We start from the raw sequence: 26,611 nt of genomic DNA, 5'->3' as shown, positions 1-26,611 counted from the left end.
CATCAAGAAATCGAGTATAGTACACTATTCATACATATCCAATAATGAACACTGATGCGAACCTATCAGATCTACATGCCGTGGCCAGCTCTTCCGTCTACGGAATGCGCCGCCTTTCCCCAAGAATGGGCGAATGCAGTTTTCAAGAAACCCAGTTCTGTAACTTGGAACACTACCACCGTCCCGCCATCTTTCCACCAGCCCACACAACGCCTCCGCCGCCAACGGGGAGGAGTAGCACCCACACACCAATATCCCATATGATCCTCCGCCCGAGACGTCGTCGCTGCAGCGTACGTTCCTTTCGTTGAAGCAACTCATCGAGTCGCGAGTCTCTCTGCTCGGCAGAGCGTGGATTGTCAGGACTCGGTGGCACAGGCGTAGTTGGCGGGATAATAATCGATAGTGGGCGCCGGAAGTTGTGCAGGATGATGTGGATGAATGCTGTCGTGAAGGTTCTTGATCAGCATCTGTGGAGAGCTAAGGAGATGGTGAACATACCGGGGAGCGTATACGTGCTGAGGAAAGCGGAAAGCCACAAGACGTCGCTTAAGACGCTAGAGAGTGACTTTGGCAGGAGCGAGATGGAGACGGCTAGTATGTAAACGAGTATTTTGGATATCGGTAGCTTGATGGCCCGACGAATGTACGACGGGATCGGGATGCTAGATGTCGGGATGAGAATGGACGGAACCGCTAGCAGGAGCGCTGCGGCATTGAATGCGGCCGTAAGCTGAACAAGAGTCTGCGAGGCCGCTTCCTGCGACTTCAAGCAATAAGGATGAGCTACGTAACAGCAAAGTGAACCTTCTCACCCTTGGCATATCGGATGACTGAAAGAACACAAGCGGCAATATGCACAGTATAGCGATCCCAACAGACATAGCAGACAGCAGCTTGAAGGACTGCGACCGGCGTGGCCGAGGACTCATTGACGGCTGGGCATTGCCCTTCAAGGCAGCATACAGTGGGATAGTCGAGGACGTTGTGAACGCAAACGCAATGGTGGCTGCAAAGACTTCAGTCGCCACCCTCAATGAGGGAATGGAGAAGGCACGTACATGTTCCCTGCCATAGTGTTCCTAATGAGATGGAGCTCGCGTTCGAGGCGAGTATTCCGTGTGCATGCGCGTATGCGATACAGATGAACCAAGCGGCATAGGACGATATCGAGCCCCACGTAGCGTAGATGATTCTGTTGGCGGCGACTGTCGGGGTGAAATACAGTGGAGCGATGATTACAGAGAAGGCGAGCGTAGCGCCGAGATAGGATGGAAGGAGGAGCTTCTCAGGGAGCAGCGGTAGGAGGACATCGACTGAGGCTAGAATCATAGCAAGTCAGTGAAGGTGCACATGAATGTTAGCAACAATGTACAAGGAGACCTCAAGCTGGGGGATACGTTAGTAGCATTCAAGAGATATAATATTCCTATTCCAAGTGCAATTCGCCGTCCCTGCGTGAATAGACCTTGCCTATTCAACATGAGCAATGAGCATTGAGGGCACCTGAGGGCTATAGAAACGTGGCTGTTGACTATATGAGACGACATGCCCTTCCATTCGCCACGGTACCATCGAAGCCCATGCCGCGGAGGAGCTGGGATCTAACCGGAATAGACACTTCAAATGGGAATTGTCCGCCAGTGCAATGGATCTTGCATAACTCATATGCGAAGTCCTGTTCGGACGGCCAACATACACCGGCAGCATGAATGCACCACGAGAGCTTGACATCGACCACCCTTGACGACTCAGTATCGCTGAAACCGTTTGTTTAGCTCACCTCTGATATACATTGCAGACAACAGCACTCTGAAGATGCCAGACCCGACCCGGACCAACTGCCGCAACAACCACCGTCTGCCCTCTTTCGACCTCTCCCTCGCAAAGGTCTCCAGCACAATTTCCTCCATGTCCGCGCGCCGCACGTACCTGGCGAGCATGTACCATATCTGCCTTGTGAATGCCGATAGACCCGCGAAGAAAAACAGCACCGGAACCGCGACCTTCAACGGCAGACCGCCGTCTGGTATCAAGAAGGTGCCGAGCTTGAGATAGGGCGAGAGCAGGTAAAGAAAGACAGTGACCGAGGACAATGGCGGAACGGAGGACGCCTGTATGCGCTCGGAATGGTCGGGAACCTCGTCATCGGTGTCGTCGTCGCTCGTGAACTCGAACGACGCATTCCCGGCGGCGTCCTCGGCGTCCGGTACGAGAATGAGCGCCGCGGAAGAATCAAAGCCATGTATTGGGGAGTCCCGCCCAGAGATGAAGGAGTCCGAGCTCCTGGCCGAGCGCGGGCTCGCCGTCGTGGACATTGAAGGCGGTTGGGATCGTCGTCAGGGGTGAAGGAGCGTGTGGAAGCAACGAGGCCCAAACTATTAGCTGAAGCCTGGCTACGCTGGTGACGGCGGAGATCTGCGCAAAGTAGGCACGGGTTCATGTTAACTCTGAGCTGACTCTGAGCTCTTCTCACGCCTCCGTGCGCAGGACCCCTCTTCCTCCGAATTTGATCGAATGACTCAAACGATGGGGTGCGACACTAATGATGTTCTCTTCGGGTCAACAATATGCAAAAAGACAGTGCAGCGTCCGAGATGTGCAGTGTTATATTACGGATCATTGTAACAAACAACACATCGCTCCCTCTTTCCCTCCTTCGGAGTTTGGCCACTCTGGTGACCAACCCATTCGCAGTTCATCATGATGAGTGCAATGATGGTCTCATCGTACACTTGGACTTACAATTGCCTTCTCCCGGACGTTGCCCAAGTTGGTCCGGCCTCATTTGTCGCCGCTCTGGAGGGTTCCCGTGTGCGCCGTGCCGGGCTTTTCTTTCTGGTCAGGCGTTTTCTCTGCCTCTTCGATCCCGCCAGGCGAGCCAGACGAACCCTTGGCCTCCTTCTCCTCGGCGGCCTGAGCGTCAGGAGGGAGGTCTTCGTTCTATATAAAAGTTTAGGCAGAGAATGCGGCTGAGCGAACGAAAAGGGGAGGAGACAACCACGTACAGCAGCTTGTTGTATCGACTCTTGGACCTCCTTGCCAGAGACAGTCACGCCTTCCGCGTCAGTTATGGCGTCCTTGTCTGCTCCCTTGGCCTTTCCATGATTGAGCGGGAGGAAACCTTGAAATCATGGTTATGGCCTTACCTCGCTCTCTTCAGCGGCTCGCGCGTCCTAGTGCATTAAGTTATTATCAGCGGGATAACTGTATAGTTAAAGATACGCACAAAAGCCTTCTTCGTGGACGCGTCAACTTCCTCCGCAGGAACCTCGGTTCCCTCATCACCCTCGACAGGGACAGAGGGGCCCTTCTTCTCCGCATGACCGTGCGCAGGGCCATGGTGATCAGCCTGCTTGGCCGGCGGAGACAGTAACCATATTGCCTGAACGCGGTGATTAGCCTCTCGTAAGTTATAAGAGGCATAGCGCGTACCAGAGGGCCGAAGACGACAGCAGAGCCAATCTATTGCCGCGCAGAATTCGCGCCCGCCATTGGAGTCAGTCTACATTCCACAGCGTCAGGTTCTGGCTCGGACATGGACGCACAATCCATGGTTTGTCACTGCCCGTCGAATGTGCGCCGTGCTCGGCGGTGCTCATGCATCTTCTGCCTGTGCTGCGGCCCACGCGTGCTGTCGGTCGCAATGCCTGCGCAAAAACACGTCGTCCTGCACGAGAAGCCATTGAGGGGGTAAGGTAGCGTGCAAGAGATGTACACTGGTTTAATCACAGCTTGTAGGGGATAGGGATTCGACCGTAGCTCGGAAGGGACCGGTCGAGGTGCGCGTGACGTCAATACTATTGTGACTATAATAGTTAATAAAATCCTTTAATTCATTAATTTAAGCCCGCCTAGCTCAATCGGATAGAGCGTCAGACTTTTACGGTCGGGTCGGTTTAACCGATTGTGTTATCTGAAGGCTGCGGGTTCGACCCCCGCGGTGGGCTAGTCGATTTTATCTTGGCCATTCTTTTTGGTCTTTGTTCCTTCCGACCCCACTTTAGTCTATGTACATGTGGAAAATATGACGGTAAGCTATTCATCTCCCTCGGCGTCATCGTTCCCGAACTCGTAGTCAGCGCTCACACCTTCCTCCCTATTATCACCTCTGTCGTGAACCTCCTCAGGGATTAGTCCGTCCTCGAGCTCAGCGCCGATATTCCCAATATTCGAGTGGCAAATTGCATGCTGCGAGAGTCGATTGTACCGTTATATGGATTGGAGCTCGTCACTAATGTCCGATCGTTGACTCTGCGGAGATTGAGAATGAAACGAGACCCAAGCATGGATGCAATGCTTTTGGAATCTCAGCTCTACTGCCTCATATAGCGAGAGTACGACTTACGGAGCAAAGAAGGTCGCTGGAACTGCGACGGTAACATTGCTGCCCTGCACATGTGCATTTGAACATGCCACCTCGATTTGCTTGGAGGGGTCTGACTGACCTGTGATCCCAGATACTTTCCCCACGCCGTGACCTCAATCAGACCAGCGATCTGCAGTGTCATGAAACATGTTAACATTGGATGTATAGAAAAGCACAAAATATAGAACTAACACGAAGTATAATGCACCTGAGATGAATTCAGAGCGGGTAAGTTCTTGAACTCGCAGCATTATAGCGGTAGAGTGAACCGTCTCTTATAACCAAGCTCATACGTGGTGTCTTCAGACCGACTCTATGTGACTCCCGGGCTATGTGGTATGTCTTGCGCCATGTGACGCAAAGCACAACGAGAGCGGAACACACTGTGCCGATACGATCTGCCACAAGAACTACAGACAATGTACTTTAGTATAGTTCGCTACAACTGCCATAGAAAGTCACATCTGAGCCGAAGATAGTCATGAATGACACACGAGTAGATGAAGTAGTGCATATGACAGACCTTTTTTCCACAGATTTTGAGCGAGACATTTTGTAAACGCAGTTCGAGCCCTGCGTGACGTCTGCTATGAGAAAGGGAGAAAGAATTATTTGTCCATAATAAAGCTATAGTGTCAACTGAATTCGTTGCATGCGAAAACTGCATCGCTTACAAGGAGTGTGATAAGAGGTGTCAAGCCCAGGAAGAGTGCTAGCAACGCTGGTATCCACTTGTGCCCGCTGATGGCATACGTGCGCAGGGAGGAGAGCGCTGAACACACTGTCAGCGGCAGAAGTTGGTCTGAGGTCCTGAGCACACTCACCTGCTGTGACGGCCTGAAGAGCCATGATGATGACCGTCCTAGTGACGATCAGAAACTCACATCTAGAGGCATTATGAGCACCTTCTAGATGAAAGGAAGCGAGCGAAGTGACGATCATACCTCTATTGACAACTTAAAATACCATTTGTAGCGTAACTCTACCGGGACTCACCCATGATGTATCCCATTGGATAAGGTTCAGCATATAAATCAACCCCAGAGCGAGGAGCAGATAGCGGTTCGAGAGCAGAAGCACTGTAATCAGCGTGACTCTGCTCCAAACGTACGAGATTTCGGCTGGTATGGTAAACGCATGTTCATAAAGCATGAGCGCTGCATGCTCAAGGTGAGTCAGGGTCCATGCAGCCTGCGAGACGTCACGATGAAAGTTGTCACCTATAGATGCAAAGTAGGTATAGTTCGCGACGTATCTAGGGATGTTCATCACCCTGAGAGTCCATCAACAGTTCCGTAGATATGTACGTACGCATCTCCCGCCTCGGCCTCGATCTGAGGTGACATACGGTTTTCGCCAGCGGACGACGACATTGCTTGCATGGAGCTCAAAGATAGACGAAGCACTCCTAAGGTGCATTCATAGAGATGAACACAGAAAGCCAAGCGGGCACAGGTTCAGATGAGCATCAGGCTGTATTGACAGCCGTGACTCGTGAGAGGATACTATCTCATGACTGTCGCGCAAGAACTCCTGGAGCCACCACTGCCATCTGACATACGCAGCGAGGTGGTCGCCAAGGTGATAGTCACTGCAATATCTGTGCAAGTCCAACAATATCTCTGCAGCGGTCAATGCAAGCATCAGGAAAATATCGAGCCACTTGTGATCACCAGACCTACTTACCGACTTGGAATTACTTGTATAAGCAACTACTACATAAGATCCGAATAAGTCTGAATACGTTCATCACAAGTCATGTTTCAACTTACTCGGAGTTTTCCTGATGGAGAAGCCTGAGAAGATCTCAAGCCGTCCAGGCAACTTCATATGACAAATCGCGAGGAATATCATGCAACAGCAGAAGCAATTAGCACACGCCGAGAGATCAAAGTAATCTGCGCGGAAAAGTTGCATAATTAAATCGGGGAAGGACATCGTCGGAGCTTGGACTCAGCAAAGGTAAGGACTGACACAGTCTGACAGTGTAAAATGTTTCCGAGAATTGAAGCCGGAGTTCAAATGTTGCTCTACTTGATAATAATTGATCCTGTCGAGGTTCGGTCGTTAACGAGAGGAAGCATGCCGAATGCTCGGAAGTCGCATTCGGTTTGCCATCTTTGGAGCGCGGGCATGTGACCGTGTCGGATCCCGTGGGGACGCGTCTGTGGCGTGCCTCGTGCTGTTCGCATGCCGTGAAAGCGAGCTTCGAAATCAACCCTAGGCACGTTTCGCCTGACCCTTGGCCCGCTTCGCCCTTTATTGCTCTCGGAAATTATAAGGGTATTCATCGTAGCTGCTCTTTCATCCCACGATGACCTCTCGACAACGGCAACGAGCTGCTGATGTTTTCTCCATTACCGATGACGTCCTAGCGGAACGCCTGCAGTTCATTGAAGAAGTATGTCATGCTCGGCTAATGTACGGACTTTTCCTACATCACTTGCTGCATATGTACAGGTGGGCTTTGGCAACTGGGGCAGCGTTTGGTTGTGCCGCCCAAAACCAGACCCGGCATCGCCGTCGTCACAGTCCCAGTATGCTCTTCGCGACGCGATGATCGCGGTCAAGCTCGTCCACCGCTCGAAGTCGTCAACTACAGCGGCACGTGTTAAGTCTTTGTTAGTGTGCTTTGTCGCGTCAGTGTACACTGCTGACAGACTGCTATAGGTGGAACGAGATGAGAGTGATCAAAGCACTCAAATATGAACCGCATCCATCTGTCATCCCCTTTTACTCATTCATTGTGACGCCCTCATACGCCTTGATCACGATGTAAGCTACGATATTTCCGTTTGCTATCGATAATATCGAGACCAGACAGTTCACGTCGGCTCACTACTATTCGCCAACAGGCCGTACCACTCGCGACCGATCCCCGTTGAAGTGCCGGAGGCAGGCTCGAAACAGTGGTTTCGCTCTTTACTGTCTGCCGTCGAATTTCTACACAAACGCGGCGTCGTGCATAATGATATCAAGTACGTAAACGCAGCCGTTGACGCATGTATCGTGTAATGATGCGCATAGACCGACGAATATCCTCTTGTCACAAGAGAATGTCCCTGTACTGATCGACTTTGGCTTTGCCGAACATCACGACGCCAAGACAAACAAAGCATTCCATAGCAACCTCTCATATGGTACACCTGAGGTGCGTTGGGCTGGAACCATATGTCCAAATTAACCGTACTATCGTTCATGATTGTCAGTACCTATCACCAGAGCGTGCCAAAGGGCTTCAACATGATACCCGCAAGTCGGACGTCTGGGCTCTGGGTGTTACGTTCTTCGAAATCCTCGTGGGCCGCACCCCGTTTGAGCATTCCGACCAGGAGCAGTTCGCCACCAAGGAGGACCTAGAGATCTATTGGGAGAGAACGGTACGTCGGGTTTTGAATTTTGATGAACATTGATCAGACTATGGCTGGCAGCTCCGGGGAGAATGGTTAGGAACATGGAACATGTCTGAGGGCCTTGAGCAATTATTGAGGATGATGATTCTGCCAAATCCCGATTTACGTTGGACGGCCTCAAAAGCCATCGCACACGGCTACTGGGATAGGACGGACGCGATGTTCATCTTCCATGGTGAGTGTGTTTTCCGCTTGTCGATCCCATCTTCTTGAACACTCGCGGCAGGGATACCTAGTGCTACGTCGCATGCATCGTTGCTTTCGACAGAAATCGAAGACGAGGTCTCCATGAGTTATTCCCAGGGACGGTCCTCGTCAATCCATGAGGATACAGAGGAGATTGAACCTGAGCCTTCCGTGAAGCCTACGAGTATGCAGGAGAACACACGGGCACCTCAAATTCCGTGCGAGAAGGAGAGTACCACACGCCGGTCGAGCTTGATTCCTATAAGACATACAAGGTCGCAATCGCAACCGAAGCTATTGGACTCGAATCGTACGTTTCCTCCCCGTCAGCTTCGCACTCATCTTCTGACAGATCAGATTCAGACAAGGCAGTGCGCCAAATCACCAAGGAACCGAGCGTACAGTCTAGCCTTCTCCTTTCTGACGAGCACTCTCGTTCACAAACTCATCACGACTCCCCACGTCTCCTCGCAGCCTCGTCGTCGAACGGGAAAGAAAACAGCCGGATCCCCATCCGCAAGAAGAACGCAAAGACGCCCGTGAAGCCGCTGGGAAGTGGCCTGCCTAGCTCCACACGTCCTCTGACACAGAAGACCATCCACGGTCCACTCGCTGAGCAGCCTTCCATGCGTGCCAAGGCCAACAACGGCATGGAAGCTCGCAGCCACATCGTGCTCAAAGACATCACGCCAGTAAATAAAAATGTGGCCAAACCGTCCTCGATCCCCAGGAACACCGCCAGCGCAAAGGAAGGCCTATCGGACTCGGTTCGCCTCAGGATGCAAGAATGCGAGCGGGAGCGAGAGCGGCTGAGGGCGATGCAACGGGACGAGGAGAAAAAGAACGTAACGGAGCCGGAATCCCAAAGGCGAGAACGCCAGATTAGACGCCCCGAGGACAATCTCCTGCTGCAAGAGTTGTTCGTACGTGACGAAGATGAACACGTCCAAGCAGAGCTTGTAGGAGCCGGGGACCAAAGCCAACAAGATTCAAGGGAAATAAAAGGCGCCCAGTCCTTAGAGTACGATGCAGATCGAGCCGCATCCACGACGTGCGAGGACGGTCTTTCTACAATCGGAGCCGTTGAGTCTGCAGAAGGTGAGGGAACATTCTCCAATGCACTGCAGGAGACTGAGACCGTCTAACTACGTCACAAAATCTAGGACCAGGCACATCGCTCTCAGACAAATCAACGAGAGACTCGAGCTTGAGTCTCCTCAAGCAGAGCCTGAAGTTGTCACTCCGTGAGTATCTGGACTTTTCCCATAGTCCGCTCTGAAGCTAACCACCCAAATGTCCCAGGTAGGGCCATAGCGCCGTCCAAGGCCTCAATGAAGGCTTTGAGACTACGTGATGCAACTAGCTGCTTGCCTTCTCAGCCGGACAATGAAGGTGAATCCGAGAGCAATGGTAAACATACCTCTTTGTAAAGTGGATGGAATTCCACATATCATTCTGGCATGAAAGTCTTCATGTTCGCTGACGCGATTTTAGTGTATTCGTCCCTATCGAATATGCGTGACGCCCCGAAATTCGCGCAATCAGCATCCACAAGCCACCTTGATCGCATGACCAGTTGGATACGCAGCGTTGAAAGTGCGCGTGATAGACATCTTCGCTCTATCATTTCTCACACTGACCCGTCGGCTCGCAGAGGTGGTAGAAGATGCGCGACAGAAATTCGCCGTCTACCCAAATAACGCTGTTCCACTTCTGTCTCTTCCCATTGCGCCTACCTCGAGGCGCACTTCGATTACCCGCTCTGCCCCATTACTGCGCACGCCTCGCAATATTCCCGCGGTCAACACGATCTTTATCCACCAGCAGCATGAGGTGCACACGACGCCTCTGGAACAGCCGAGTCCCACGACCGCTAGCTTCTGTGAACGAGCAAATAGTGTGTCCGTGGTATATTCTACGAATGATCGATGCAGCACGCCTCCCACGAGTCTTCCCAACTCTCCGTGCTCTATCGTCGCTTATCAGAACGATGACTTGCCCGAGAGCGTTCCTGGAAGACGGCGAGTAGCCTCAGAGAATCTTATGTCCAGACCAGCCTTCGCAGGGATCCATTTGGACGCCTACTCCGACTCCCTATCCAAGCGTAGGGAGAGGTCAAGATCACAGAATGACCTTGCCGCTCCTATCACTCCGGTGAGCAAACTGGAACTCGAGATCGAAAAACGTAAGTTACTGCGCTCAGTGCATACGTTTATAGTACTGATGTATGTGTGACGTCGCAGTTGCCACGAACCCTCGTCCTCGCCGGCTTTCCGAGGTAGTCGACAGGAATGTATTCATTGCCTCTTCGTCTAAGGCTATTCTGCAAAATTCGGATACGCCACATCATGTCGATTCATCGAACTCCCTTCATCCACCTGCAACCTTTCGAACAGATGCTGCTAACGGGCATGATGATGAGAACCCCGAATGGTAAGTCAACAGAACTCTGCCTTATTTGTTGAACACCGAGATCGATGACATATAGCTCCCATGCGTCGACGGTTGAGGAACGTCAGCCCTATCATACTTGGTCGATCAAGGACACATCATCACCAATCTCTAGGCAGAGCCAGCAGCTTGTGTCTCCAGACGCCACATCTAAGCTGACAACGCCCCCACCGCATTCCAGCGGCCGCTGTTGGGGGTCTGGCTCCGCAGAGCATAGTATCTCGACTATGTACCCAAGCAATCGAAACTCTGTCAACCTCGATACCCCGGGCAAAAAAGTTGCTATCATGATGCGGAAAGCTTTCAAGGCAATAACCCTCGGGAAGTCTGGAGTTGGAATGGTCAGAGATGCATGATCCATGACTAGACCGTTTTTCTTTGATCTTATACCGCTTCTCCGATCAGTCAGCGCCTACCTTGCCTTCGGACTCGGACTGTTTTCACACTTTGTCTGCGCATGCTTGCTATCGTTGTCGTGGATTGGTTTTATTTAATGCTGTCTGTGTTCTCGATTGCCTTGACAGCCCTGTACTGATGCTTCTTTCACTCCGAATCCGATTTCCATTTACGTATAAGAATGATGGTAGAGGATAGAGGAATATCATTCAGAGGTAATCTGCCGTCGGCTAGCAATAATGTACAGCGAGCAAAGTCCATAACTTAATGTAAGTGCGTGATAGGACAAGATGCGTAAGACACAATGTAACAAGACAATCATGAAGGCGGTGGGACTCTATCACGACGCAGAGCCACTGGTTTGCTAAGGCCCTCTCCGGGTTTAAGACGCTTGGCCAACGAATCATCCGATCCTGCCTCTTCATCTCGACCGCGCTTCGCTGCCGCCCCAACAATTGAAACACCTGCTACTGCGGATTCTCCGGTGGTAGAAGTAGGCGAAGGAACATGCGCACCACCTCGTCCTCTCGCAGTACCTCGGATAGCCAGCGGCGCACCCCTTGCACCGCCTCGAGCAGCTCCTCTCCCACGACTTGATCCTTCCCCAGAAGGTGACCGCGGGACGGGTGGCTTATGAGGCAAAGATTTTGAAGCAACAGTGCCCGTTATATTGGAGCTCGGGGCTGACTTGGGGGGAGGAGCAGTTGCTGGAGCTTTCGTGGCGGTAATTTTCTCTTCGTCAAGGATTCCGTTCTGACGCCATTCCAAGATCTGAGCTTCAAGTTCCTTCAACTTCGTCTGCGCTCTCACAAGCTGCTGGTCTTTGAGCTTGCTCTTCGCAGCTTGTTCCATGCGTCCCCGGTCAACAGCAGAAGCGATTTCTTGCTCATGCTGTACCTTCAACCTCTGCTCAACCGCAGTCTCAATAGCCGCTCTCTGCCCACCACCTGGCGTTGCGAAGCTAAAAGCCGTTTCCCCCCTTGCCTTCAGCACCGCCGCATCCACTGCGGCCCTCAGCTTGTCTCCGTGCACTGCGGTCAGCCGTTCCTCCAGCTGTCTCAATTCTCGCGCGTGTCGGGCAGCGATCTCATCCGACGGAGCAGATGCCTGCAGCTCCTTCCTCAGCTTCTCCACCGCAGCAGTCACAGCCGCCTGCTGCTGAGCTGCAGCCTTCTCACTATCGGCCACCCTCGCCTTTGACAAGTCTTGGATTCTGACTTGGAATTTCTCCTACAATCGAAGCAATTGAGCTCCGGTCACAATGAGCAGCCTCCAAACTCACATTGGCAAGTCGGATATTCTTGGCTTCATCGGCGGCCTTCTGAGCTTGCTCCTTGGCCAGCTACGAGATTGTGAAACACGTGAGCTTTTGCATGGTGCGAACATCACCCAATCCTGACCTGAACTTGGGCCAACGCCTCATCACGAGCCTTTATAATTTCCGCCTTTTCAGATTGCCACTGAGATTCTGGAGCGACTGCAGCTGCGTTGACGCCTGGGGCCACCTTCTCGGCGAGCAACTTATCCCGTTCCTCCCTCAGAGAAGCCTGGCGCGGTCATTAGAGCAGCATAACGGCACGGAGCGAGCCATGACTTACAATAATGTTGTTCAGTTCGTCTATCTGAGTAGACGATCGCTCAACACGAACGTCACGCTCTTCCAGGAAACTCTCCAAAGCAGCCTTGTCGGAACGCAAGCTCTCGAGCTGCTGCGACAATTCTTGCTCTCTTGAAGACGCGGACGTAGCACCACCGCCTGCACGAGCTTTCAGGTCGTCTCGCTCCGCAGTGATTGTGCGCAGGTTCTCTTGTAGTTGACCGATTTGCTCCTGCAATTGGGCCTTCTCGGCATTAAACTGAGCAAAGCGCGCGAGATACTTCTGATTGTTCTTTTGTCCGGTCTCCTTATGACGAGTGACGATGTTCTCCAATGCTACCACCTGCGTAGTGTCCTGTTAGCACACTCTGCCATTAATTAGAAAAAGCGAGCTGTAATACCCGTTCGGCCTGGGCAGTAATACGTCCATCACGCTCCGTGATGGCTTCTTTGAGTTGAACAATTTCCTCCTTCAATGAGTCCACTTCCGCTGGATCAATGCGATCATACTATCAAACAATGTCACTTCCCTGATCGATCTCATGCAACATGCCAACACGAACCTTGCTCAAGAGCTGCGAGTTCCGCTCTTTCCATTTTCGGTTCTCGTCCTCCAAACGACTTATTTGACGGTCCTTGGCTTCGAGTTCGGCTCGAGCAACGCTCAGATCTTCTTTGGCAGGATCGAGCTGGGCAGACAGCTCTTTCAACTTGCTATCCAGCTCTTGGACCCGTTTCGCAGATGCCTCGCAATCAGCACGAAGGGTAGCATTACTTTCACGGAGAATATTGAGCTGGTTGACTCTCTCGATAAGTTCTTTGTGTTGAGCTTCTGATGGAGCGGCACTGGCAGCACGCTCTCGTTCCTGATAGAGCACGCAATGAGCGACCACATGCAGAGCAATATCGGAACAGTATCCCTACCTCCGATAGTTCTTGGTGGCATTCATCTAGGCTCTTCGTGAGATGGTCAATCTGAGTCTTCAGACGCAGATTCTCCTGTCTGCTAAGTTCGAGCTGCATCTCGGCGATATCCTTCTCTCTTCGCAGGTAAGCGATTACAGAGCGCAGCTCGGCCAACTTCGTGTCCGCCTCATCTCCGGAATCTGTTTCTGCAACTTCCGCGGAAGATGCTGCCGCCTCTCTGATCCTCGCAGCCTGCGAGGTGACAGAATCGAGGTGCTGGTGCAGAAGACTGTTCTGCGCGTTGAGGTCCTTACACCTGCGGATGATATTATGAACAGTCGTCTAAAGCATCTGACCGCAATGCCCACCTAGAGTTCAAGTCTGCAATCTCCTTGTCTAATGCCTCCTTCTGCTGCTTCCAACTGGCCTCAGATGCTGTCAATCGAGCTTGCGCAGTCTGCGCCGCTGAGGAGTGATCTCTGACCAACGATTGAGCCTTTGCAAGTTGCTCTCTGAGGTCCGCAACACTCTTAAGTGCTTCAGCATGAGCCACAACTTCGCGAGCGTATCGTTCCTCGGCCGCCTATTGCAATGTTTAGCACACTATGTACCACATGTTATACAGTAGCTTGCCTTGGCTTGTTGCTCGATTTGTCCGATCTCCCGTTCGCGAGACTCGCGGTCGTTTTCAATGGCTCTCTCCGACGTGCTCATCTCGACGATCGTATCCTCGAGTGTCTTCCTGTCATTGGCCCAAGCTACACGCTCAGTGTCCAAGCTGCGCTGAAGCTCTGCATTATTCCGCGTGACCTGTGCGAGCTCTTGCTGAGCGGTTCGAAGCTTTTCTTGGAGGGCCTCGATCTCGGACTGGAATGCACATAAGCGTAAAGAACGGTATATAAGGACCATAACACCCACATTTTGACGAGCGAGCTCAGCTTCAGTAGAAGCTTTGTATTCATCATGAGTCGCATTCAAGGTGGCAAGGGCTAACTCGTTCGCTTGGCTGATGTCTTGGAATTGTTGCACATGGCTACGAGCAGCCGCCAGGTCAACTTCCGCGACCTTCAAAGCAGACCTGGTATGATAGCTCAGAAGATGTCACGACCTAGGTAGAGCACTACGAACCTGAGCTCAGCAACTTCTGCTTCAAGTTGTTGCTCACGCGTCATGTTCTCATCGCTACGTGTAGTGGCACCGTTAGCACCAGTTGCTCGCCGTTCGTAGACAGCAAGCTTCTCTTCGTTGGCTTGCAACTGCTTAGTCAACTGCTCGACGCGTTCTTCGAGGTGCTTCTTGCTTGTCTCTGCAGCAACCAAAGACTCGCGAGTCTTGGCAAGCTCTTCCGCCTAGACGAAACAATTGGTGGTCCGTCAACTTTGCAGATGGAAACACAGACACTCACGCTTCTCTCCACGCGAGCACGCAACTCCTTCGTTTCAAAATTATTCTGCAGAGTCAGATGCCGAAGGCTGTCTCGCTCTTGAACAAGTTGCAACCTGAGATCTTGTCTGCAATCGAACGGTTCAATCTAACAAATCGTGATGATCTTTGCAACACGTACGTTTGGTTCTCGAGCATCTGAACCTGATTCTCCAATCGTCGACGATCACTCTCACCAGATCGATCAAGGTCATTGTGCATCTTTTGCACATTAGCCATGAGATCGGTGAGGTGGGAACGCTCCAGCGCTAGAGCACGATTCTCCTCCATCAAGCGAGCTTCGACGTCCTGCATATACAGCACCATCAGAAATGGGAGAGTGATATACCGCTGATGCTACAACCTTCCAAATCTTTTTCTCGGCACGCAGGTTTGCGCTCTCGGTCCGGAGACGTTCTACAGTACCATTGGCAGTGCTCAAGTCGTCTGAGACGCGTTTACATTCGATGTCGATGCGAGTGTATTGGCTCAATAGCTGCTGGTTGCGATTGGAAAGGCTCTCCATCTCTTTCGTCTGCATCTCCTTCTCGCCTTGTAGGACACGATAACGCTCTATTGTCGAAGTTGAATGCTGAGTGACCAATAAATATAACGTAGAGACTCACCTGTCATGTGCTCCAATCTGGCATTTGCCTTTGCGAGAGCAGCGCCTAACTGGTTTGCCTCCGTGCGAGCAGCCTGAGCTTCATCTCTGAGGCGGCCGCTGTCGATACTCATCTCGCTTCGATATGCCTCGAACTGGCTTTGAACCTCCGCGAGTTCGTTCTCCACATCCGTCCGCTCGACGGCACGCTGCTCGTCATGTACTATTCCACTCATTGCCAGCGACGCTTGAGCGTTCTCCCTGGCAAGCAGAGCCCGCAACGAGTCTCGTTCCTTCATGTATGCCTGAATTGTGATCTCGCTGCTCTTCTTCTGGCTCTCGAGTTGCTCCTGGAGCTGCTTGATAGCGGCATGTGCTTCCTCTATCGCTTCACTCTGTTCTTTATCCAAAAACTCGCGATATTCTCGTTCCTCGGACTCCAGTTTTGCCCCTAGCTCACGCGTAATTTTGAGCAGCTTCTGATTCTGCTCCTGAAGCTGGGGAATGGACCGGAACAGCACCAAGTTGTTTGTGATTACAGCATCGATGGTCTCAGCCGGTCTTGTGCTTTGGTCAGCCTCGAGCTCATCATCAGGTGGGATAGAGGGATCTTGCGCGCGGCCGAGTTCCTTAAGGAGTCTTCGCACTTGGCGGCCAAGATCATCCAGCTGTTTCTGTAGAAGGCTGTTCTCCTTAGAGCTCCTCCTCAGCTTCTGCTCATTCTCGTGTGCACTTGACGCATAGGCTTCACGCTCAGCAATTGCCTGCGCGAGTTGTGAAGCGAGGTCAGAAGCCTCCAACTGCAGACGCTCATACTCCGCGCGCTGCTGCGATAGAATAGGTGCCTGTATGATTTCCAGGTGAGCTCTCGGAAGGTAGTCGGCTGAAAGAATAAGTACGCGCCCTTTCCTCAATCTGAGCCAGGACAGCCGATAAAGTGCGGTCCATATTGTCAAACTCGGCCGACTTCCTTGCGTACTCTTCTTGCAAACGGACGTAATCAGTATAGACTTCGGTGAAGGTCTTTCCGCCCTTCTGCGCTCGGCTCGCCATAGCCACAGTGGGGCTCAGCATGCTTTGCGACAGGAAGTCCGGCGTGCCGATATTAGCCATCGACGGTGTTCCTGGGCCACGGACGGGTGTGCTGAAGCTCTGGCCACCAGAAGCGAAGGATGGCATTGGGAACTCGCCGTGCTCGACGCCATGCAAGATACGATCCAGCTCCGCCGCTCTCTTCTCTGCCTCCTCGGCCCGCTGCGTCTGCTCTAAAATATCCTCTCTCAGCACAGCCTCACGCCTCTCTGCCTTCGCATTCACATCATTCCACTTTCGATCAATCTCGTCAACGATCTTCTTCGTCGCCTGCTCACGCTCTTGCATCTTGGCCACCAAATTCCGCAGGCTTGTCGTCTCAGTAGCAAATGACTCTTTCTGCTCAGCAAACTGTCTTGTCACTTGGTTGAGCTCCGACGTCGCCCGTTCATGCCTGCGTAGTTGGTCAGCATGCTGCGTCCGTAGCGTTTCAAGCTGGCTCTCAGCCGTCTGGAGTCTTGCAGCGAGCGCATCACGGTCCCCTTGCAGCTTCGCGACCTCTCCCAGTTTGTCGCGGCGGTATGCGGCGAACTCATGGACCTTTGCCGCGAGTTCGTCCGAGGTACGAGCGGCCTGCTCTTGCTCAAGAGTGAGCTGCTGAGTGAGCGTTTCAATCTTGAACTACGCGGAATCAGCGAACACAACCAGCATCACAGATAGGACAGTACGTACCTTAGAAGCTGTCTCGTTGGACTTGAGTTCTCGCAGCTGGCGCTCGAGCTCTTGGTGGTCCTGACGCGCCTGCTTGAGGCTGCCCCGGAGCGTTTGGATTTCCGCTGATAGAACGGGATTACCAAAATCGCCCGCAAGAGAATGATGGAATAACTTACTTTCCCTCTGAGTGCTATCATCCTCCATCCTGCTAACGACGGTTAGAAGATCGCGCTTTTCGCGTTCCACATCCTCGATCTTCTGCTTGAGTAGCACTACTTCCGTAGACGCGGCCGACTGCGTCGTCGAGATCGCCGTGATCTGTGTCCGTAGTGCATTCCGCGAAGTGGCTGCGTGCAATTGTCAGAAGATAAGTGCTACTGAGGCCTCATGTCCGAACACACCTAGTTCCTCCTTGTCGCTTTTAGCTGTCTGTAGCTCTGCTCGCACACTCTCCAACGCGCTCTCTAGATCCCTCGTAGCGGACTCTTTGTCTTGGAGGGCCTGATCAAGTTCGACATCCTTCCGCTCAATCTCAGCACGCGCCTCCTCCAGCTCTTTCCGCGTTGCGTCATTCTCAGATGCATGAGAGAGCAAAAGGCGATAAAGTGATACAATCGCGCTCGGCGAAGGAGAAGAAGGATTCAAATCAGGTATCAATTCCACCAATGCATTCGTGTCAAGTTCGTTAGGAATCGTGACGGAGAACGCTACGTCCTGGGACGCAGCTGGGGCGGGTGAACTGTCTCTGGTCGACGCCTCTGCTGCTGCTGCTTCCGCGGCAGCAGCAGCCGCTGCCTTGCTTTTTCGACGAGTCTTCATCATTTCCAGGGCAGGAACCCCGACAGGAAATGTGGTGGGAAATGGTATGGTTGAGGTTGGATGGTGTCGTGCTTGCTTGCGGCCTAAGTGAACGTTTGACGATGTTTGGCAAGACCCTGGGAATTAAACATGTCAAAACATACATTGAGGATATGATATGTCCCAATTTGGAGCTTGCTGCTGGTCAAGTGTCACCAAGTTCCTCGCCGAGTATCAGGTCTTTAAAGGGCTTGGTCTTGTACAGCCAATCTGCGTCCATATCATCGACTCCATACATAACCATACATCAAACTTTGAGCGCTCGGTTTCAGCATAATGTCGTTCTTTAACTCGTTCGGGTTTGTGTTTGCTGTCCTTCACTCTGTTAGATGTTAATTTCACTATTCTCAGAAGATCTATGACACGGGCACCTCGCCCTCCGAAACGCTCTACGACACCGACCTCTTCGTCGTTTCCGTCCACTGAGTCACTACCTGGCACGCCGACAATGCCAGCAGCTCCCAAGCCACTTTACCTATGTAGCCCGTTCGTGGAGGCGGCGCTCGTCAAGGGGAATTTCAAGCACATTGTTATGCTTCCGAAGTATGCAGACGTTATGGAGTGGGTTGCTGCCAACAGTGAGTGTCGCAATGTTGCCCGCGTCACGGTCTGTTGAGCTGACTGACCGTCGATCACCCGCCGATACTTCGATTCTTCACATCTGAAAGTTTTTGATTTCTATCAGAACCTCAACTTGTTCTATGGAGCGCTCTCTGAGTGCTGTACTCAGCAGTCGTGTCCCACTATGTCAGCTGGACCATCGTAAGCCAACATACTGCTCCAGCGCTACTTAGCGCCTGCTCAAACCGTTCCTGCCAGTTTGAACTACACATGGATCAATCAGGACCGGAAGAGTGTCCAACTGCCTGCACCCACGTACATCGACTACGTGATGACCTGGGTGCAAGACTTGCTTGACGACGACAACGTGTTCCCCACGAAATCTGGTACGTGGCAACCATCTCCCAGTTCCTTTGATCGCTTTGCTTAACGATCTATCTGCAGGGCGGGAATTCCCTCAAACGTTCCCATCGACCGTGAAGCATGTATATCGCCAACTGCTACGCGTCTTCGCGCACTTGTATTACGTACACTACCCGCAGATCCTTCATCTCCGTAGTGAACCGCACTTCAACTCCCTGTTCGCACACTTCCTCGCGTTCGGCAAGGAGTATGAGCTGCTAGATATCAAGGATGTCAAGGGTCAGCCCAACTCGCCCGTCGGCATCGGCGCGCTGTGGGACCGATGGAAAGAGATGGGCATCCTGGAGGCATGAGTTCATTCCGATTGATCAGGTGCCAGTGTATGAACTGATCCTGGTGATACTGCATTGACATGGGGGTGAATCATTCGGAAGTGGTTAATAGCTCACAAATCATGGATACGAACGGAGGCGACAGGATCGTCATATACCTCGTAATATACCATCATGTTTCCGGGTTGCTTTGTGGGACGTATAATCGTTTAAATCATATACATAGATTTTCGCTCTGACATGGCGTCTCATCGATTGCGAGTAGACCTCTAGACAACGTGATGATTTGCGATGGACGGCCAGGTGCCATGCAGCCGGCCAACGGCTTGGTCGACCTCAGATTAACTCATCCATGAGACTATTTGTTTATAAACTGCAGGATTGCGGTTATGCCAGGATCTCAACACTGCGTTGACCAAGATGATACAAATGCAAAGTAGGGCCCGATGCGACCCATAAACATGGACCCATGTCGGTCGATAATACCTGCATGGCTGCGATATATCCGTCAAATGCTCTGTCAAGCAGTGGCTTTTGCTCGATGCATGCACAATCGGCCGGTGAAATGACTCGCTGCCCCGTACGTAGAGACCAGCTGCGTACAATATGATCTTGCCCTGCTGCAAAGAGGAAGTCCTCCTGTGGATCGACAGCAAGTCCCTGTTATGATCGAATGAGGACTGTTCATGCAGAACAGCTTGCAATTAGAACGTACCAATGGGAAGCTATACGAATTAACGTGTCCATGAAACTGCATAAGCGGCGTCGCCCCGCGCATAAACCGCATGTCATGCGTTTCTAGCTGTCAACAGCAGCTTCAGATTCGCGTACGTCCCTTTTGTGCAGACAAGACTCACGTCACCTCGGATCGTACTGACGAGCAGCTCCCAATCATGTACGATGTTGAGATGGGTGATGGAGCTCGTAGTTCTCTGGAATCTTTGGTCTAACAATGTTTGACGAGTTCGCGTGTTTATGCGTGTGTCAAAACGATTGATGAGCCCATGTCGAGTCCCAGTATAGGCGAGGTGCTACCATGTCATCAATCATAAACGAAACCACAGATCCAACGGCGGCAGATGCACCTACATTATCCAGGTGGACAGCCAGCACGTCGCTGCCCGTCTCAAGGGTCTGCGATCCTCGTCCAATCTCAATATCTAGCAACACATACGCCTTTTTCGCCGCGCCTTCATTCAACTGTATAAGCGTACAGTTGCGCATGCATGGCTTCCGGACGCACCTAGCAAAAGCCTACGGTCATACAAATGTGCATTCCACACATCATGGCATGTGCGTTCTGAGAGCCCAAATATTGACCAGGCCCTGGCTGTACTGATTAGGAAGACTCCAGACAAGGAAAGGCAGACCTACTCTTCAGGGTAGCTGTTCCGAACGAGAATTTTTGCTGGTGCTCCAAACGACGTGGCACTGTGCGTGAGAATCAACGAATATGTGGCCATCGGGAATTATGATCAGCATACACGTAATGTGTGCCCCAGGAGCATATAGAAGATATCTGTTGGAAGGTTGTTGAAGACATGATTCCATCAGTTGAGCTCGACATCTACCGAGGATCCTAGATTGATCTCCATGGAGCAGGACATGCGTTCAGGGTCTCCCTCGAGGTAGTGAAGCCACCCCCGAGCATCACCCGCTAAGACAGTGGTTGACCCGTTCCCGGATGACGTATTCCCCTGCAAGCAGTTTAATCCGTATTTTCTCATTGAAAGCCGATGAAATGACGTACGGTAGAGCAAAAGGCCGTAATTCCTTGTGTAGGGATGTCCCGACTGCAGCGTAAAGAAGTTCGTGCCATCGATATTGCTGAAATATCACTATACGAATATCCCGTCCTCAGATCACATATATGTCATGTATCGCACGCAACGCACTGCAACGCTCTACTTCGACGCCAAGGGGCACCTGTGGCCCGCGATGTCTCCGAGGCATGCCACATATTATGGACATTGTCCACTATCCTCCGCTTAGCTTCAGATTTTTCCGAGTTATTTCGCATCGATAGAGGGCGCAAAGATTGCTGTGGATATGCGGATGGGTATGCATGGGGAGTAGAAAGAGCCGAAGAGATTTTCGGCTTAGAGGACAGCGGGAAATATCGCTGCTTCTCTTCATTCCAGTACAGTCCAGGTAATTCTCGAGGCATATCGGGTTTATGCAAACAGTCTTCAGTAGGCGGCAAGAAATGGGCACGACAAGCAGGATGGGTGGAAGTTAGAGCTAGTTAGCGGCGCCACTCAGACTCAGAGGTCGGGCGTCGCGCCACGGATGCGTCGGTTTCGCGCTGCAACTGTATTTCGCCTTCAGGGGCTTGCGACGGCTATCTCTCTTCCCGATGTCTACAATTCTGACTGTGGGGTGGTAATATGCTCTATATGCCACCTTCGCATGAACTGTGCTGGCTGAACAAATTTCGGATACGAGAATGCTGGCTCAGATGGAACTGCATGGATCCCAACGTTGCGACACCGTCTGACACCGTTTCGCTCAAATACGGCATAAGGCCAGCGGCTTGCATAAAGCAAAATTCGTGCGTACGTTGTCGAAATCTGCACGACTTCATTGGTCAGAGTCTAACTGGGTCTATTGTCAGAAGGCATGTTAAGTTGGTGTCCACGGCGAACTTTAGCAGATTCCCCGAAACTTTGCTTTGTATTGCCGCCGTCACAAGCTAACGTAGAGTCCCTTCGCAATTGAACGTCCGACCTATTCTGCCATGAGCATGTGCACTCTTGGACTGAGATGAGCAAAGTGGCTGGACTCCCTTGGGGTGAATATCTGGCTTAATACTCGCAGCCGCGAACCGTCGTGACCGGACGACGAAGTCGAGTGATCGTATGGGCGGGTAGCCTTTTTTCCACCCCATGGCGTGGTCCGATCTACTCTGTCGTATGTGGGATGATCACCTTGGGATGGACGCCGTTCAAGAATGACTAACCATCAATTTCTATATCATGACAGTGCGCCCATTTGCAAAATCATTCGCTACTCCTGAGCGCATTGCCTTGCCGGCGCAATTCCGAGCTCAATCGGACAATTACAGAAGACCGATACGCACGCACGCCTGCGTACTTGCAGTATCTAGATTCTGTGTCTTCCCATGCAAAGCGCCGACTGTCGCCGGCACCTTGAAGGAGGACGCAGGATTGCAACAAGTTGAGAAGCCAGAATGTCCAGTCGCTGTGACGCAGCGGCGCCATCGAAGGCGAATAATCTTGTACTGAGCTGGGCGATCGATCTGCTTCACCAATGCGCGCGCTCTTCGATATTGAGATTGACTCTTGACGTGAGTTAAGCGGACTGTTCGCCGCCTCATTTGGGCGCACTACACAGCTTACGGAGGAAGTGGCGCGACTGATTAGAGGTGAAACGGCGTTCATGAACGCACAGGCACATTCTTCGGTTGGTTGAACACCCCGATGGTTGTCTTGGGAAAGACAAGGTGCGCTGTCAGCCTGTCTTTAGTCAATCGTGATCAAATTTTGACATCTTCTTTTTCTTCATCTTCCCAAGCACACTTTGATGACACCCGCGGAGCGGGCGACTGACTGCGAAACTGTGCGCTTATACCAGTCGGTGTGGTTCCTTGTACATAACGGTGAGGTCACCTGAATTGAATGACGCTGCTACCAGCGCGCCGCAAGGTGCTCCCTTGACGTCTACCTGCACATCGCGAAGTGCCAACATGCTGCTACAGAATATTCGAAGTGAATCTGTTCTGATGGTGAATTCTCTTATGCATCCTCCAGTTCCAGGTCCTACGCATTCCAATGACTCCATGGCGTTCCTCGGCCATCCGACGTGCGAGCCGTCGCCGCGGAGCAACTCATCAATCCTTGCGATTGGATGAAAAACTCCGCACATCATTGGCGCCTTCAAATGCTACCCTTGCACGCAAGGGTCCAGACCTTGTGCGGTAGGGAAAAGAGTTGAAAACCGGGGTGAAGACTTTCTCGTGACATGCCGGCAATCCGGGGACTGTGCTTCGCTGGCGCTGGATTGAAGGCGTTGATCATCGAGAAGTAGTACCGCGTGAGGTTACATTTAGACTACGCTGATGATGAACAAAATATTCACAGAAATGAGACTCTGCTCAGCGAACTCAAAGACAAATGGTCGAGTAGAGGTCGAGCACATTCTGCCTTTCCTTCGCCCGTGTGGCGTGACAGAGGGAACACACTGAAATGTGATGTCTGTGACAATGGTGTGACCAAACCCGATAGCCGCTGCAGCGCCCCGTTTCAGACCTTCAACTCGGACATCCTCACCCCTGCACGGGTTTTTCTTGGCTTACACTTCTACGGGAAATTCGGAAACATTCATGGACACAGTCGTCGTTCCCGCGCAATCTCCATCGGTTCTCTTCGCACCCACTCTCAGCGACCCGCTATACCAGCAAGCCTGTGTCGAGGCACTTTGCGCTGTCCTGATTCGGTTGGCTTCGTCAGGACACGAACTAGCGGAAGAGATCTTGCGGTCCCACTTGGGGATCAACTCTCAGGTTCAAAGACCGTTGCTTGTTCCAGGTTGTGCACCGGATGGCCTCGTATCATCGGTAAGCCCATTTCCGTTACGTACTCTCCTTCGCGAAAAAGCCCCCGTGATCGCGCGTGTGGAACGTATTTAGGGGAACAACTCCCTTGATGGACGCTCACACCGTCCCGGTGTACAGCGTCAGACGCACGCCGGCGATAGCGTGGCGCACACGCATTCTTTACCTCGACGTTCATTTCGTACAATGTGCAGGCAAGGCATCCTGACGAACCTCCCTTGCAGCATCCCTACTGTGCAACACTCTCCTGTTCGGACGTTTCGCGCTACTCGGTTGACCTCGTCGCCACACCCACTGGGAGACAGTCAAACTGCAGCACTGAGCTTGTAATGTCGAGGAAGCGTCGGTCGTTGACAAGCATATTCTCTCCCACGTTCCTGCAGATCCCGTTGTCTCCGGGCGCGTCGTCGTCGTCGTCGAACAGTGCACGTTCAAGCTCTGCAGTTGCTCCTGCCGACTATGGGCGGGACTCAATATCATCGTTCGAGAGCGGGAGCATCTCTTCGCTTCCCGACCTCCCACTTCTTGATATGCCAATGTCATCAAGGGACTCGCCACCCCCTGATCTCCTCGACGAGGATCCGTTTGCGAACCTGTCACCAGCGCCTTCTATCCGACGGTCGCGTCCCCCATCACTCGTGATTCCTGCCGTCAATGCGCCTCTACTCGGTGATGATGTGCTCGCCAGTGACACGCTCTCCCTTCCGCCGCGTTCTCCATTGTCCATGAGTGCATCGCCGACGCGGGAGTCATTCGCATCATCCACGTACTCCTCTTCATCATCGTTCGTGTCTCTGCCCAGCCTGCCGTCTACGCCTCCTCCGACTCCAGACAGTTCTTTCATGTCCCGTCTCACTCGACCAAAGTCCTCTGTGGGCGGCCAGCTGCGTCCAGCCTATACCCGGCCCGCATTCGCACCGCGGCCGTCACTACCCTCATTGAATACCCTTGCTCGGACTCACATCGTTCTTCCCAAGGTATGTCTGACACAGCGCGGGTCCGTGTCCCACGTAGGATCTGCGAAGCTAATTTGGATACTGCACAGGTTCGCAGGGGAAGAGTTGGGGCTCAGTTACCGATAGAGCCCTGGAGCCAGAATGGGAAAACCTCGCCCAGAAGCCCGTCTGGTTTTCCCGAGGCACGCCGCCGGAAGCACGTCAGACGTCCCACTGAGCTGGCCACTATCAGGGATTCCCGCATGATTCTGGACGGCCAGCCACCTTTCGTGATCGACGACTTCACTGAGAGCTTGGGAGCTCATTCGATGGCAGAGACGACCAGTATTCTATCGGAATGTCCTTCGCGAGACACCATGTATTCGCAACAGATGATCATCGACGGCCCTGACCAATCCATAACCGTGCCACAGCTCCTGCGAGCACACACGGAGCCATACATTCGCCGATCCGAGTCTCCGCCGTCGATCGTCCCTTCGCTTTGCCCATCGTCTCCTACCTCCACATCCTCCTCGGCCGACCACTTCACTCCATTCGAGAGCGGGCATCCGGATGGAACCTATTTTTCCTCAAAAAGGGCAAGTCGGTACCCGTACAGCGAACTTCTCTCGTCGCTTGACTACAATTATGCTGATGCCGTGTCGACGCTCGAGCGGTCTCCGTCCCCGGAGGTAATCATCGCCCTCGAGGCACCAGCACGCATCTCTGACGGTAAGCCCGAGCCGCCTGATCAGTTCAACCCGGGAACATCCGCGGATACGGTTCGCGTACTCTCCACAAACGTGTCTCAGCATTCTGTCTCTGAGGAGCCGGAGCTGCCCCTCTCGCCAAATTCATTCAATTCAGAGTTCTCAGCCAGCACCAGCACGAGCACTAGCGACAGCGAACACTCGCGTTCTAGTTCGGCGCTGTCGACTGACTATGGCGAGGAGTGCATCCAGCGCTCAGATCTCATGTTGCCTGATGCAAGCGAGCACTTATCCGCGTTTGGCATCCCGTGGCCAAGGTTCCGTCCTGGTCGCACTCCTCCTTTCTCGTGCTACGGAGAGTATTCGTTGTTCAATACTGATCCCCACGCATTTGTCACCATTGACGACCTCAACGAGAGACTCGTCCAGTCAAACAAGAGAATGTCCTTCTTCCGTATCGAGCCTGTCTCAGACGATCCTATTGACGGCGGAGAGGGCGTCTACCGAAGCGCAACCACGGGTCGCTCGGTTGGGTCTGGCCATTCGGGCAACAGCAGCGGACGTTCGAATGGTAATGCTAATGGACATTCTTCCGGTACCGGGAACGGTTCCGCGGGGCACGGTGGCGCAGGTGGTGGTCGGCGGGGACGTGACGATGACCACAATCGCCGTCCTGTGCGCCGACAGGAAGCAGCGACATCATCCGAGTCGGAGTCTTCCGAGGAGGAAGAAAGCTCAGACGATGATGCAGACGTCGCAGACACTACGAAACATAGCCGGTCGCCAGGTTCACACGATGACGATATTCCCCTGGCGCAACAGATTCCCACCGCCTTGAAAGCACAGCGCACCATTCGTCGGCAAGTGCGAGATGAGATCCATCGGCGCCGCCGCGAGAGAACGATTAAGGGTGACGATCGTACGCTCAGAGCACAGTCGCCTGCTGATCGTGATGAGGCGTTGGCCCGCAGTGCGTCTGCCAGAGCCGCTGCGGCGACGGAGATCAACGGCCCTCGCACTTGGTCTGGCACTGCTGCACGTTCGCAAGCAAAGCCCGATTCGTCTCCGATTTCAATGAAGCGTTTGCGTACAAAGACACTTCCTGGCAAGACCAGCAGCCCTATTTCCATTGGCGACCTAACCAAAAAGCTCATGGGAGTGCAGATGAGCGGAATGCTCCCTACGGCAG

The 26,611-nt window shown here is 52.6% G+C and overlaps 9 protein-coding genes and 1 non-coding gene across 11 annotated transcripts; 5 read left to right on the top strand and 5 right to left on the bottom strand.

Annotated features, from left to right (window-relative positions):
- Positions 1 to 172: 172 nt before the first annotated feature.
- LAESUDRAFT_735523 (uncharacterized protein) lies at positions 173 to 2,318 on the bottom strand (the record flags this gene model as incomplete). Its single annotated transcript, XM_040910598.1, has 5 exons — positions 173 to 444; positions 502 to 766; positions 816 to 1,009; positions 1,062 to 1,322; positions 1,784 to 2,318. The coding sequence occupies 5 exons, from the start codon at positions 2,316 to 2,318 to the stop codon at positions 173 to 175; spliced, it is 1,527 nt and encodes a 508-aa protein (XP_040766996.1).
- Positions 2,319 to 2,784: 466 nt separating this feature from the next.
- LAESUDRAFT_647232 (uncharacterized protein) lies at positions 2,785 to 3,686 on the bottom strand (the record flags this gene model as incomplete). Its single annotated transcript, XM_040904043.1, has 4 exons — positions 2,785 to 2,943; positions 3,009 to 3,092; positions 3,257 to 3,385; positions 3,549 to 3,686. 4 exons carry the CDS (start codon positions 3,684 to 3,686, stop codon positions 2,785 to 2,787), a joined length of 510 nt encoding a protein of 169 aa, XP_040766995.1.
- A 162-nt stretch (positions 3,687 to 3,848) lies between these two features.
- LAESUDRAFT_t28 lies at positions 3,849 to 3,950 on the top strand. The gene has a single exon. It is a non-coding gene; the product is annotated as a tRNA-Lys (tRNA).
- Positions 3,951 to 3,979: 29 nt separating this feature from the next.
- Positions 3,980 to 6,078, bottom strand: LAESUDRAFT_810872 (uncharacterized protein). Of its 2 annotated transcripts, XM_040914261.1 has the most exons (9): positions 6,056 to 6,078; positions 5,681 to 5,991; positions 5,590 to 5,624; positions 5,366 to 5,526; positions 5,194 to 5,257; positions 5,044 to 5,141; positions 4,449 to 4,499; positions 4,349 to 4,392; positions 3,980 to 4,299 (listed from the first exon to the last, which is right to left on the bottom strand). In XM_040914261.1, exons 2-9 carry the CDS (start codon positions 5,749 to 5,751, stop codon positions 4,134 to 4,136), a joined length of 690 nt encoding a protein of 229 aa, XP_040766993.1. In that variant the 5' UTR covers positions 5,752 to 5,991; positions 6,056 to 6,078; the 3' UTR covers positions 3,980 to 4,133. The 2 variants fall into 2 exon arrangements, with proteins under 2 accessions (XP_040766993.1, XP_040766994.1); XM_040914262.1 differs by lacking the exons at positions 4,449 to 4,499; positions 5,044 to 5,141; positions 5,194 to 5,257; ... (2 more) ...; positions 5,681 to 5,991; positions 6,056 to 6,078 and having other exon boundaries at positions 4,349 to 4,405.
- A 605-nt stretch (positions 6,079 to 6,683) lies between these two features.
- LAESUDRAFT_647116 (kinase-like protein) lies at positions 6,684 to 7,995 on the top strand (the record flags this gene model as incomplete). The annotated part of the gene is made up of 7 exons (XM_040904034.1): positions 6,684 to 6,770; positions 6,830 to 6,990; positions 7,040 to 7,144; positions 7,225 to 7,347; positions 7,397 to 7,520; positions 7,579 to 7,749; positions 7,801 to 7,995. 7 exons carry the CDS (start codon positions 6,684 to 6,686, stop codon positions 7,993 to 7,995), a joined length of 966 nt encoding a protein of 321 aa, XP_040766992.1.
- A 328-nt stretch (positions 7,996 to 8,323) lies between these two features.
- LAESUDRAFT_545485 (uncharacterized protein) lies at positions 8,324 to 11,073 on the top strand. Its single transcript, XM_040902880.1, has 8 exons — positions 8,324 to 9,066; positions 9,132 to 9,212; positions 9,271 to 9,360; positions 9,463 to 9,564; positions 9,623 to 10,153; positions 10,212 to 10,401; positions 10,457 to 10,760; positions 10,825 to 11,073. The coding sequence occupies exons 1-8, from the start codon at positions 8,595 to 8,597 to the stop codon at positions 11,011 to 11,013; spliced, it is 1,959 nt and encodes a 652-aa protein (XP_040766991.1). The 5' UTR covers positions 8,324 to 8,594; the 3' UTR covers positions 11,014 to 11,073.
- Positions 10,955 to 17,996, bottom strand: LAESUDRAFT_545404 (uncharacterized protein). Its single transcript, XM_040902879.1, has 19 exons — positions 17,492 to 17,996; positions 17,267 to 17,437; positions 17,109 to 17,212; positions 16,248 to 17,057; positions 15,391 to 16,189; positions 15,105 to 15,295; positions 14,883 to 15,049; positions 14,724 to 14,829; positions 14,447 to 14,667; positions 14,237 to 14,396; positions 13,952 to 14,185; positions 13,687 to 13,901; positions 13,337 to 13,634; positions 12,976 to 13,278; positions 12,814 to 12,921; positions 12,414 to 12,755; positions 12,216 to 12,362; positions 12,098 to 12,157; positions 10,955 to 12,045 (listed from the first exon to the last, which is right to left on the bottom strand). Exons 1-19 carry the CDS (start codon positions 17,910 to 17,912, stop codon positions 11,134 to 11,136), a joined length of 5,769 nt encoding a protein of 1,922 aa, XP_040766990.1. The 5' UTR covers positions 17,913 to 17,996; the 3' UTR covers positions 10,955 to 11,133.
- Positions 17,997 to 18,224: 228 nt separating this feature from the next.
- LAESUDRAFT_735520 (uncharacterized protein) lies at positions 18,225 to 19,225 on the top strand (the record flags this gene model as incomplete). Its single annotated transcript, XM_040910597.1, has 5 exons — positions 18,225 to 18,247; positions 18,300 to 18,526; positions 18,617 to 18,710; positions 18,768 to 18,895; positions 18,954 to 19,225. 5 exons carry the CDS (start codon positions 18,225 to 18,227, stop codon positions 19,223 to 19,225), a joined length of 744 nt encoding a protein of 247 aa, XP_040766989.1.
- A 328-nt stretch (positions 19,226 to 19,553) lies between these two features.
- LAESUDRAFT_722980 (uncharacterized protein) lies at positions 19,554 to 21,433 on the bottom strand. Its single transcript, XM_040908320.1, has 10 exons — positions 21,100 to 21,433; positions 20,955 to 21,042; positions 20,776 to 20,901; positions 20,689 to 20,723; positions 20,579 to 20,635; positions 20,448 to 20,530; positions 20,294 to 20,394; positions 20,062 to 20,235; positions 19,920 to 20,006; positions 19,554 to 19,864 (listed from the first exon to the last, which is right to left on the bottom strand). The coding sequence occupies exons 1-10, from the start codon at positions 21,369 to 21,371 to the stop codon at positions 19,592 to 19,594; spliced, it is 1,296 nt and encodes a 431-aa protein (XP_040766988.1). The 5' UTR covers positions 21,372 to 21,433; the 3' UTR covers positions 19,554 to 19,591.
- A 1,961-nt stretch (positions 21,434 to 23,394) lies between these two features.
- LAESUDRAFT_545276 (uncharacterized protein) lies at positions 23,395 to 24,965 on the top strand. The gene is made up of 2 exons (XM_040902878.1): positions 23,395 to 23,780; positions 23,972 to 24,965. Exons 1-2 carry the CDS (start codon positions 23,547 to 23,549, stop codon positions 24,857 to 24,859), a joined length of 1,122 nt encoding a protein of 373 aa, XP_040766987.1. The 5' UTR covers positions 23,395 to 23,546; the 3' UTR covers positions 24,860 to 24,965.
- Positions 24,966 to 26,611: the final 1,646 nt, after the last annotated feature.

The sequence above is a fragment of the Laetiporus sulphureus genome (assembly GCF_001632365.1).
Source record: "Laetiporus sulphureus 93-53 unplaced genomic scaffold LAESUscaffold_8, whole genome shotgun sequence".
NCBI classification, from domain to species: domain Eukaryota; kingdom Fungi; phylum Basidiomycota; class Agaricomycetes; order Polyporales; family Laetiporaceae; genus Laetiporus; species Laetiporus sulphureus.
This window is presented reverse-complemented; position numbering and strand designations above follow the sequence as displayed.

Coding starts and splice junctions, on each gene's coding strand:
- LAESUDRAFT_545485 (XM_040902880.1), top strand. CDS start 8,595: ATGCGTGCCAAGGCCAACAACGGCATGGAAGCTCGCAGCCACATCGTG. Junction 9,361..9,462: donor TTCTCAGCCGGACAATGAAG/GTGAATCCGAGA, acceptor ACGCGATTTTAG/TGTATTCGTCCCTATCGAAT. Junction 10,761..10,824: donor GGAAGTCTGGAGTTGGAATG/GTCAGAGATGCA, acceptor TTCTCCGATCAG/TCAGCGCCTACCTTGCCTTC.
- LAESUDRAFT_810872 (XM_040914261.1), bottom strand. CDS start 5,751: ATGCAAGCAATGTCGTCGTCCGCTGGCGAAAACCGTATGTCACCTCAG. Junction 5,142..5,193: donor TCTTCAGGCCGTCACAGCAG/GTGAGTGTGCTC, acceptor CAGTGTGTTCAG/CGCTCTCCTCCCTGCGCACG. Junction 4,500..5,043: donor CACCTCTTATCACACTCCTT/GTAAGCGATGCA, acceptor ATGACACTGCAG/ATCGCTGGTCTGATTGAGGT.
- LAESUDRAFT_545276 (XM_040902878.1), top strand. CDS start 23,547: ATGGACACAGTCGTCGTTCCCGCGCAATCTCCATCGGTTCTCTTCGCA. Junction 23,781..23,971: donor CGGATGGCCTCGTATCATCG/GTAAGCCCATTT, acceptor TACAATGTGCAG/GCAAGGCATCCTGACGAACC.
- LAESUDRAFT_545404 (XM_040902879.1), bottom strand. CDS start 17,912: ATGATGAAGACTCGTCGAAAAAGCAAGGCAGCGGCTGCTGCTGCCGCG. Junction 13,902..13,951: donor AAATCGAGCAACAAGCCAAG/GCAAGCTACTGT, acceptor ACATTGCAATAG/GCGGCCGAGGAACGATACGC. Junction 12,756..12,813: donor TTACTGCCCAGGCCGAACGG/GTATTACAGCTC, acceptor GACACTACGCAG/GTGGTAGCATTGGAGAACAT.
- LAESUDRAFT_722980 (XM_040908320.1), bottom strand. CDS start 21,371: ATGCCTCGAGAATTACCTGGACTGTACTGGAATGAAGAGAAGCAGCGA. Junction 20,531..20,578: donor CGGAACAGCTACCCTGAAGA/GTAGGTCTGCCT, acceptor CAGTACAGCCAG/GGCCTGGTCAATATTTGGGC. Junction 20,236..20,293: donor TGGCTGTCCACCTGGATAAT/GTAGGTGCATCT, acceptor ATGACATGGTAG/CACCTCGCCTATACTGGGAC.